Source organism: Homarus americanus, unplaced genomic scaffold (assembly GCF_018991925.1).
Source record: "Homarus americanus isolate GMGI-L3 unplaced genomic scaffold, GMGI_Hamer_2.0 scaffold38554, whole genome shotgun sequence".
NCBI classification, from domain to species: Eukaryota; Metazoa; Arthropoda; class Malacostraca; order Decapoda; family Nephropidae; genus Homarus; species Homarus americanus.
The window spans coordinates 123,552-135,974 of record NW_024744508.1 but is presented as its reverse complement, the minus strand read 5'-3'; the positions used below and the strand labels follow the sequence as shown (position 1 = coordinate 135,974).

General features: G+C 48.1%; 1 protein-coding gene across 1 annotated transcript in view; it reads right to left on the bottom strand.

Moving 5' to 3' along the window:
- LOC121877949 (putative mediator of RNA polymerase II transcription subunit 26) overlaps positions 1–9,730 on the bottom strand; it is a 37,683-nt gene extending 27,953 nt beyond the window's left edge. The window contains exon 1 of the mRNA XM_042383923.1: positions 9,677–9,730. Coding sequence (XP_042239857.1) covers positions 9,677–9,730 — 54 coding nt within the window. The remainder of the gene's footprint in view (positions 1–9,676) is intronic.
- Between the last annotated feature and the right edge of the window lie 2,693 nt (positions 9,731–12,423).

Sequence of the window (12,423 nt, the reverse complement as noted above, 5' to 3'; positions counted from 1 at the left end):
TATTGGCACTAGTTCTAATGGACCATGTTCCTTATGGCTCCAGTGTCTCTCTCTCTCTCTCCATCATCATCTACCACCGTCCTCAGTGTTGTTAAATTATACACCTACATTACATCACACTACATACACTACTCATACACCCACATACACCACCATACACACACTACTCACACACACTACCATACACCTACACACACACACTACTCATACACTACTCATACACTACTCATACACCCACACACACCACCCACACACCACCACACCACCACACACCCACACACACTACTCATACACCACCATACACCCACACACTACCCATACACCACCACACTACTCATACACCTACATACACTACTCATACACTACTCCATACACCACTCCACACACCCACATACACTACCACACACCTACATACACCACCATACACCACCACACACCCACACACACCACTCATACACTACTCATACACCACCACACCCACACACACACCACCACACACCACCATACACTACCATACACCACTCCATACACCTACATACACCACTCATACACCACCTACACACCACCACACACCACCACACCACCATACACCCACATACCACCACCACCATACACCACCACACACACACACACACCACACACCCACATACACCACTCATACACCACCACACACCACCCATACACCCACATACACTACTCATACACCACCACACACCACCATACACCACCATACACCTACATACACTACTCATACACTACCACACACCATCATACACTACCTACACACCTACATACACCACTATACACCACTCATACACCCACACACACTACACACTACCACACACCTACACACACACACATACACCACTCCATACACACCACACACTACTCATACACCTACATACACTACTCCATACACTACCCACACACCACCATACACCCACATACACCACTATACACCACCATACACCCACACACCACACACCCACACACACCACCACACACTACTCATACACCACCACACCCACATACACTACTCCATACACCACTCATACACCACCATACACTACTCATACACCACCCACACACCCATACACTACCATACACCACCACACACCCACATACACCTACACACCACCATACACTACCTCACACCTACACTATACACTACCATACACCCACACACCACTCCACACACACCTACATACACTACTCATACACCTACTCCCCTACACTACTCATACACCTACATACACTACTCTACACTACTCATACCCACACCTACATACACCTACTCCATACACCTACATACACTACTCATACACTACTCACTACACTACTCTACCCTACTCATACACCTACATACACTACTCACCTCATACACCTCCATACACCTACTCATACACCTACTCATACACTACTCCCTACATACACTACTCACTACACTACTCACCTCTCATACCCTACTCATACACCTACATACCTCACTACACTACTCCTTACACTACTCATACACCTCATACACTACTCATACACTACTCATACTCATACACTCTCCATACACCTACATACACTACTCATACACTACTCATACACTACTCATACACCTACATACACTACTCCCACACTACTCACACTACTCCTACACCTACATACACTACTCCCATACACACACACTACTCATACACTACTCATACACTACTCATACACCTACACCCTTTCTCATACTACTCATACACTACTCATACACTACTCATACACCTACATACACTACTCCTTACACTACTCATACACCTACATACACTACTCATACACCTACATACACTACTCACTACCACTCATACACTACCTCATACCTACATACCACCATACACCTACATACACTATATACACTACTCATACACCTACATACACTACTCATACACTACACCTACACACTACTCACTACTACTCCCTCACCTACATACACTACTCACCCACACTACTCATACACCTACACTACTACTCACCCTACTCACTTACACTACTCCACACCTACACCCCACTACTCACTACTCATACACCTACACACTACTCATACACCTACATACACTACTCATACACCTACATACACTACTCATACACCTACATACACTACTCATACACCTACATACACTACTCATACACTACTCATACACTACTCATACACTACTCATACACCTACATACACTACTCATACACCTACATACACTACTCATACACCTACATACACTACTCATACACTACTCATACACCTACATACACTACTCATACACCTACATACACTACTCATACACTACTCATACACCACTCATACACCGATGTTTATATTATAGTCTAATTGTATGGTCTCAGGGATCTCAAGCTGCGTCTGGTATCTCTATGTAATCCAATCTTGAGTGGCTGATTCATACTGGCTCATTGACTGGCTGGCTTGATGACTGACTGACTGACTGGCTTGATGACTGACTGACTGACTGACTGGCTGACGACTGACTGACTGATTAACAACAACAATAAGATTAGTCAAATTACGTCACGATTAGGACGATTGAGACAGGATTAGCACAGTGAGTTAACTTATATAACCCCTACTACTCACCCATAGGCGTTTCTCTCACTACTGACGCAACTGGTGAGAAGTGAGAGAAGGAGAGAGGTGAGAGAAGGAGAGAGGTGAGAGAAGGTGAGAGAACGTGAGAGACAAACTACTAGGAATAACGTGTGTCGGTCATGACGTCATAGATTTATACGTCCTCCTCATGACGTCATAGATTTATACGTCCTCCTCTGCCAACATAATAATGCTCACTTGATGGCAACACTTAGTATTATCCTTACGTTTATTTATTATTTTATTCTTATTTTATTTATTATATTTGTTATTATATTTGTTTATTTTAATTATTTATTTTTTTGTTTGTTTTGATAAGTTGAAGGAGAGTTATAATTGATTAAGTGATGATAAAATGCAATGAATTTTATCACAGATACGAATGTTGCTACCTACTAATGACGTCATGATGCAACCAATCCCCTGCTGCGTCTTTAACCAATCATAGGAGGAGTTTCGTCAGTATTAGCCAATCAGAGAACAGCTTACTGTCTCATCTAAGAACAACACACACATTGACTGCCACGTGAGGCGTATAGAAGAGATGCGTAGTTGGAGAGTCTGAGGAATAAATACGCCCTTACGCAATGGTTAATATACGCCTTATATAAACATTATTGAGAGGAATATTTAAGGGATATTATATCAAGCGTAGGGATGGGATAGGTAATACTCGTAGGTTTAAGTTAAGGCAATGATTCCCTCCCTATTCCCCCCCCCCTTTCCATCCCTCCTCCAACGTCTTCCTTCCCACATTATCTCACTCACTTGTCTTCAACACTCGTGGTATTATAGTTCCTTCCCTCCCTCCCTCCATTCCCTCTCTCTTCCCCTTCCTCCCTCCGGTCTGTTTTTCCCTCCCTAATTCACTCCCTCCTTTTTCTCTCTCTCTCTCCTCCCTCCCTCCACCTTCTTCTCTCCTCTCCTCCATCCTCCTTCCCTCCTCCCTCTCCCTCCATCCTCCCTCCCTCCCTCCTCCATCCTTCCTCCTCTCCCTCCATCCTTCCCTCCCTCTCCTCCCTCCATCTATCGCCCTCCTCCCTTCCCTCCTCCTTCTCTCCTCCTTCCCTCCTTCTCCATCCTCCTCCTCTCCCTCCATCCTCCTTCCCTCTCTCTCCTCCCTCCCTCCTCCTTCCCTCCCTCCCCTCTCTCTCTCTCTCTCTCTCTCCCTTCCCCTCTCTTCTCCATCCTCCTTCTCCCCTCCTCCCCTCTCCCTCCCTTCCCTCCTTCTCCCCTCTCCTCCCTCCTCCTTCCTTCCCTCCTCCCTCTCCCTCCTCCCTCCTCCTTCCTTCCCTCCCCTCCTCCCTCCCCTCCCTCCTCCCTCCACCTCCTTCTCCCTCCTCCCTCTCCTCCTTCCCCTCCTTCTCCCCCCCTCTCCCTCCATCCTCCTTCCCTCCCTCCCCCCCCTCCTCTCCCTCCTGGCATAAGTCGACTCAGGGAGGGAGTATATAACTTGCCTCTACCAACCCTCTAAGGTAATTAGTTAGCTCGTTAGTTGAGTAATTAGAGATTAATTAGCTAGTCGATTACTTTGATGACTGATTATATAATTAGTTAAATAGTTCATACTACTACTACTACTACTAATAACACTACCTTCAACAAAAACAACATCAACAATAATAATAACACTACCGTCAACAACATAACACGGAGATACGCTCAACATATCACAAGTGTTAAAACTCCACTCAAATTTACGCTTCAAGCAAATCCTTAAGAGCGTAACTTGACGCCTTGACGAGACATCGAGACGGAAACCTCTCCTCGAGCCGCCATTATTGTTTACATTTTGCTGATGACGTAAATTGGTGACGTCACTGAGGAATTCATCTGGGCGAATAGGGTTGCAGCATTCCATCTAGTATTATGTCATGCTGATGATGTCATTGGTTGGGAGGAATGTGACGTAATGGCTTATTTGATGGTGACGTTTAATTTCCACGAATACACTTGACTCCGGGAGACGACTCGACAGGTGCTGGGCAGATCAAGATGGCTTGCGTTAACCCTTGTGTGTGTGAGAGAGAGAGAGAGAGAAAGATAATGACACACAGGTAAACATCAGGTGTATAGTTTGACGAGCTTGATGATGTTGGTCTAAACACTGATGGTGAAGTCCCTCTGAACCTTCTCACACCTGTGTTTGAACCCTTATACTGATGCCTGAACCCTTATACTGATGCCTGAACCCTTATACTGATGCCTGAACCCTTAATCTCATGTCTGAACCCCTACATTTATCTCTGAACCCTTATACTTCGTGCTTGAACCTTTATATTGATGTCTGAACCCTTATATGTACCTTTGAACCCTTATACTTCGCGTCTGATCCCTTATACTGACTTTTGAACTCTCTCTCTCTCTCTCTCTCTCGTATTATATGTCCACATCCTGTTTCATTTCGTGGATAGGATAATGCATATGACAGTGATCACGTTACCTCTCTGGGGGTAATGGAAGGGAGAGGGAGAAGCTTAGTTGATAAGGGAAGATGAGTAGGGGAGGGTGTGGGGGGAGGGTGGGGGTGTGGGGAGAGGGGTGGGGGGGGGTGGGGGAGGGGTGTAGGGGGAGAGGGTGGGGGAGGAGGGTGTAGGGGGGTGGAGGGGAGGTGTAGGGGAGAGGGTGTAGGGAGAGGGTGTAGGAGGGAGGGTGTAGGAGGGAGGGGTGTAGGGGAGGGAGGGTGTAGGGGAGGGAGGGTATAGGGGGAGGGTGGGGAGAGGTGAGGGAGGGGAGGGTGTAGGGAGGGAGGGGTGTAGGGGAGGGAGGGTGTAGGAGGGAGGGGTGTAGGGGAGGGTGTAGGGGAGAGGGTGTAGGAGGGGAGGGTGTAGGGGAGAGGGGTGTAGGGGAGAGGGGTGTAGGGGGAGAGGGGTGTAGGGAGGGAGGGTGGAGGGAGGGGTGTAGGAGAGGGTGTAGGAGGGAGGGTGTAGGGAGGGAGGGTGTAGGGGAGGGAGGTGGGGTAGGGAGGGAGGTGTAGGAGGGAGGGTGTAGGAGGAGGGTGGGAGGGAGGGTGTAGAGGAGGGTGTAGGAGGGAGGGTGGGGTAGGGAGGGAGGTGTTCAGACCGTCATGTAACACCACGTACCAAACCTGCGGGTATTGGCTGATGTTGCCACAGTGATCAAACTCCCCACCCCCTCTCTCTCTCTCTCCTCTCACTCTCCTCAATCTCTCTCCCTATTTCATTCTCTCCCTTAGTCCTCCCCCCCACATTCTATCATTCTCTACTTCTTTCTCTTTCCAATTCTTTTCACCTAACAATTCTCTTCTTCTTCTTTCTTCTTCTTCTTCTCCTCCTCCTCCTCCTCCTCTCCTTCCTTTCTCTCCTCTTCCTCCTCCTCCTCTCCTTCCTTTCTCTCCTCTTCCCTCCCCCCTTCTCCTCCTCCTCCTCCTGTGGCGTGATCTAGGATTCAGGTGTCAGTCTGGATAACTTCAACGGAAATTTGCGGTCTCGTGTAGCTGACCCCAGATTCTTACGTTAAAGGGATCACTCGGAGATTAAATAACCTAACCTAACCTAACCTAACCTACTCTGACCTACTCGACTCGACCCGAGCCGAGCCTAGCCTAGCCTAACCTACCCTAATCTGACCTACTCTACCATAGCCTAACCTACCCTAATCTGACCTACTCGACTCGACCCGAGCCGAGCCTAGCCTAGCCTAACCTACCCTAATCTGACCTATTCTACCCTAGCCTAACCTACCCTAATCTGACCTATTCTACCCTAGCCTAACCTACCCTAATCTGACCTATTCTACCCTAGCCTAACCTACCCTAATCTGACCTACTCGAGTCGAGCCTAGCCTAGCCTAGCCTAGCCTAACCTAACCTATAGTAGACTCTCAGTGCAATTCCAACACCATCACACCCCCCTCCCTTTCTCTCTCCCTCCCCCTTCCCTCCCCTCCTCCTTCCCCCTCCGTGGTGTGGTTGTATCAGGAAGTCAGTCAGCCATGTTCAAGACCTCATTAGTACAGACAATAATATCCAGGTGAGGTATTTGGGGAAGGTTGGTCCAGGTAAATTAACCCTTTGAACTTACCTGTACATTTCGGAGGTCTTATTAGCCAACTTGGAATTTCGTTAAGGAATTTTTTAAAACTATTTTGTCCGTGTGTTTGTGTGTGTGTGCGTGTGTGTCTGTCCGTGTGTGTGCGTGTGTGTCTGTCTGTCTGTGTGTGCGTGTCTGTTTGTCTGTTGATGCGTCAGTGTGTTTTTATTATTATTATTATTATTCCTTTAACCTCTTTTATTATCATATATTTAGGTGACGCCGTTTGTTACATAGTGTGGGTGGAGGTGGGGGAGGGTGGGGAGGGGTGGAGGTGGGGGAGGGTGGGGGAGGTGGGGGAGGGTGGGGGTGGGGAGGGTGGGGCTGGGGGAGGGAGGGGATGGGGGAGGGGTGGGGGAGTGGGGGGTAATCTGAGGAACCTTGACGCTATAGGGGGTGAGGAGGTGAAGGGGGTGATTGGGGGGGGGGGGGGGGGGGTGGGGGAGGGGTATGAGGGGGTGGCTTTCGATCACCCGACACCCACCTCATTTCCGGCTTGATATTAATACTAATCACGGCGGCCCCCCCTTCCCCTCCCCCCTTCCCTTTCTCCCTTTACCAGTGGAGAGGGGGAGAGTGGTACGTGAGACCATATATACTCCTTATTTTCACATTCCCTCTCATTCTTCCTCTCCCTCTCCTCACCCTCTCCCCTCATCCCCCCCCTCCCACGCGCGTGCCACGAGGGAGCCACAAGCGACGCCCCTCTCAGATGCCATAACTGAACTAACCTAACACTACTGATCTCTCTCTCTCTCTCTCTCTCTCTCTCTCTCCCTTATATGTTAACTGTCTGATTGGGATGTGATAGTCTACACACACACACACGTACACACACACACACACGTACGTACACACACACACGTACACACACACACACACACAGGGGTTAAGCCAAGCCACAACAGATGTGCAGAAGACAGACACAGTAGGCCAACAGATGTACTGGTCTTGACAGATGTTCCGCCCACACCTGCGTACACTCATAGACAGATGACTCCAAGACGTGTGTAGGAGGTGGGGAGGGGGGGGAGGATGGAAGGAGGACGAAGGAGGAAGGAGGGTATTGGAGGGAGAGGTGAGAGGGAGGGAGAGAAAGAAGGAGGGACAGACAGACAGACAATACGCAGACAGAGACAGACATCCAAACAGAAAAAAACAGACAGACAGAGATCTAAACAAACAGACAGAAACAGAGAGAAAGACAGACAGAAAAAAAACGGGAAGGGGACACTACTAACCATGTATGACAGGTGAGTCATTGGTGTAATTAGCTACCTGTCATAGCTTAACTCAGGTGATACATGTTTCTACCTAGACGTTCATTCTTCTTTTTCTTCTTCTCCTCCTTGTTGTTGTTCTTATTCTTCTTCTTCTTCCTCCTCCTATTCCTCCATTTTCCTTCCCCTCCATCTAGCGCTCCTCCTCTCCCATCCAAATTCCTTTCCTTTTCCAACTTTTCCTTCTTCTCCATACATCTCTCTCTCTCTCTCTCTCTCTCTCTCTCTCTCTCTCTCTCTCTCTCTCTCTCTCTCTCTCTCTCGTCTATTTTCTATTAACGTATTTTCTTTATATTATCTTCCTCTTCCGTCTATGTATGTATGTATGTATGTATGTATGCATGTGTGTGTGTGTGTGTGTGCTATAGTACACATAGTTGCCGAGGTCACACTGTGGTTAGTAAGGTCAAAGTTCAGGAAGCGACCGTTATGGCGATGGCAGGAGAGAGAGAGAGAGAGAGAGAGAGAGAGAGAGAGAGAGAGAGAGAGAGAGAGACCCAAAAAAAAAACAATCATTTCAACATTTCCTAGTTATCAAATCTCTTCCCTGACCGTGAAGCCAACAGACCGTAACATCACCTATCCCGCTAATGGCACCCAGTTTTGGCATCCAGGATTGGCACCCAGTTTATGGTACCCAGTTACGACACCTATTTAATGCTTATTGGCACCTAGTTTATGGCACCGACTTATTGGCACCGACTTAATGGCACCGACTTATATATACACTTCAGTAGTAATCACAATTGCTAACTATATCCTCACTTAATCACAGCTGAGGAACGTGGTGAAAGGAACTGTCTGAGGAAGGACTTGTGTAGCTAAGAAATCCTCCAGGTGCAGGAGTTTCTGAGAGAGATCATTCGTGTTTACAGATACTCAGAGCTTATAGGTGGTGAGGATCTTAGCTGTGGTAGTAAGGAACTCTCTGACGAAGGAGTTATCTGGAAGTTAAGATAGAGTTCAGTATATCTTTCTTAGCTGATGGGTCAAAGCCACGTGAAACTTTTCCTCCAGATAAGAGAAGTAGCACCTCCAAATACCAGAAGTAGGACCTCCAAACACGAGAAATAGGACCTCCAAACACGAGAAATAGGTCCTCCAAACACGAGAAATAGGTCCTCCAAACACCTCCTTCTAAAACAAGAAATAGGGCTCTCTCTCTCTCTCTCTCTCTCTCTCTCTCTCTCTCTCTCTCTCTAGGACCTCAAGACAAAGAGGCCACGTCTATACAAGAGGGCCGGCAGAGACCTCCTGACCTCACACTATGTTAACAAGGAAGGTGTGAGGGCGACCGTAACAATGGATGGTCTTGTTGTGGCAGCTAAGACTAGTTCAACAGGGTCACATCAGAACAAAAGGGCAGTCGCTCCATAAGTAACAAAGACCCCCTGAAAACCCTAGACCATGTTAAACAATATCGAATACCTGTACAGAGAAATTCGACTGCGAAGCTTCAATTCCAAAGACCTTTTCGACGTTAATAAGAACTATAGGATCGCTAAAATAAATGTATATATCTCTCAAAGCTTCAATGACTTCAGTGTTTACAAGATGGTCAGACATAACAAAACAAAGGTGTACACATAAGCTTCATTTACCTCTAGTACCACGAACACCAAAAACAAAGGTACATCTCATAGCTTCGACGCCTTACAAATACTCAATGTTAACAAGATGACCTGGAATGCCGAGACAAAGGTACATTTCACCTTCCAGGACGTTCCAGCATGATCGTTCTCAACACAGAAGTCCACCTGCAGCATTCCTACGCCTTCGTCGGTATTGGGATTAACTTCTTCTCCCTCCTTCCTACCCCACTCTCTCCCTCTCCCCTACTCTCCTACCCCACTCTCTCCCTCCCTCTCCTACTCTCTGACCCTCCTTCCTCTCTATATTCGACCTTCCCCCCCCGTTCTCTCTCCCACCTTCTCCTAGACTCTCCTTCCTCCCTCTCCATCTACCTTTTCCTTCCTTTCCCCTTCCATCCACTCCCTCTACCTTCCCCCCTTTCCTTTACTCTCCCACCCCCTCCCACCTTATCTCCTACCCTCTACCCTCACCTCCCACCCTTTCCCCCACCCACTCTTACCCCTCTCTACACCCATCCTCCCTCCCTCCCTCCTCCCTCTCACCCCACAGTACCAAGAGGCCAAATAACAATCTCGTGGAGATATTTCTGGCCCTTGTTATAACATTTTACGGAGGTCGGTTCATTTTTCAATCACTAGGGTGAGAGGTAGTGGTTTGTGGTGCTGAGAATGTGTGATATTTAACCGGATTACCTGTAGATTAGACACCACGGATAGTTTCACCTGTAGAGTATACTCGCTCTAACGCTGACCTAATATAACCTAATCGGATCACCTGTAGATTAGATAACCCAGTTTATTTCACCTGTAGATTAAACACCTTAAACCTAACCAAACCTAACCTAACCTAACCTAACCTAACCTAACCTAACCTAACCTAACCTAACCTAACCTTCCAGAAACAGAAAAAAATAGAAAAAAAAAAATATATATATATACAAAGGAGTTAACAGGACCTGACGTCATTCCTTCGTCATAATCTCATTAGCATAATCACTTGGCATAGAATTATACCCGTGACAATTGGGGGGTGGGTAGGGGGTGGCAGAGGGGGGTGGGCAGGGGAGGGGTGGGTGTCCAGAGCTGGGGTGAGAGATAGACTTCAGGGGGAGGTGGGAAGGTGGGTGAGGAGAGGGAAATGAGGGAGGAGTGAAGAGGAAAGGTGAATGAAGGGAGAATGAGAGGGAAAGAGAGAGAGGGAGAGTGAGAGGGAAAGAGAGAGAGGGAGAGTGAGAGGGAGAGAGGGCCAAGCTTCCATAGAGTACCATAAGACCAGTCCATAGCTCTATATACATACATACATACATACATGTGGATGTGTGCGGTTAAATGTGGGTGGGTGTGGGTGGACGTATGAAACTGGGTGTGGATGTGAATGTAGGTGGATGTTAGTGGTTGTGGATGCGGGTGGATATATAAGGCAGGATGCGGATATGGGTGTAAGTGGATGCTAGTGGGCATGGTTGTATATATATATAAAGGTGAATGAAGGTGTAAACGAGTGTAAGTGGATGAGAGTGGATGAAGGTGTGGATGGGTGTGAGACTGTCAGCAGCAGATGGATGATGCTGTCAGCTGAGAGACGTCACGCTAAAGTGCTAAATTGCTGTCCTCGTCAGCTGTTTTCCAGGACTGTCACGTCTTGTAAGGGTCACCGTGTTGACAGCGGGTATAGCATATGTCGACAATGTGCAGTGATACCACCTCCGGGCGGCCTCCCTCTGTCCTTGTGAGTGTCATTGTCCTGTGTGTGTGTGTGTGTGTGTGTGTCTAAGGCAAACGCACTTTTCTGAAGACACAAAAAAAAACGAACCAAACAAAAAGACACAAACCACCATACTAATTCAGTGTCACGTAATTGAATATACACACAAACACAGACAGAATGAACATCAGGGTGTTATCATTTAAATTTCTGTCTGTCTGTCTGTCTGTCTGTCTGTGTAACACACTACTGTAGGCTAGGGAGTTTGTGACCACTGCTAACGTCACCAATATTTATTTAAAAGAATTCAATCGATAACATCTAGGTTAGGTTAGGTTAAATTGGCCACTCAGAGAGCACGACCTATAGGCCACTCAGAGAGCTTGACCTAGAGGCCACCATAGAGAGCACGACCTAGAGCCACTCAGAGAGCACGACCTAGAGGCCACTCAGAGAGCACGACCTAGAGGCCACTCAGAGAGCACGACCTAGAGGCCACTCAGAGAGCACGACCTAGAGGCCACTCAGAGAGCACGACCTAGGAGGCCACTCAGAGAGCACGACCTAGAGGCCACCAGAGAGCACGACCCAGAGGCCACTCAGAGAGCACGACCTAGAGGCCACCAGAGAGCACGACCTAGAGGCCACCAGAGAGCACGACCCAGGAGGCCACCAGAGACACGACCGAGAGGCCACTCAGAGAGCACGACCGAGAGGCCACTCAGAGAGCACGACCCAGAGGCCACCACAGAGAGCACGACCTAGAGGCCACCAGAGAGCATGACCGAGAGGCCACCTGAGAGCATGACCTAGAGGCCACCCAGAGAGCACGACCTAGAGGCCACTCAGAGAGCACGGCCTAGAGGCCACTCAGAGAGCATGACGTAGAAGCCACTCAGAGCATGACGTAGAAGCCACTCAGAGAGCATGACGTAGCCACTCAGAGAGCATGACGTAGAAGCCACCACAGAGAGCATGACATACAATTAGCGGTAGTATACTTGGGACAATAAACGATCCATCCGTACTGTGAAACTATGAACAAGAGTAAAACAAAGAGGTAACAAGACGGTAAACAAAGTCAACAAAAGCTAACGATCGTGAATGGAGGGAGGGAGGGGAGGGAGGGAGGGGAGGGAGGGAGGGAGGAGGGAGGGAGGGA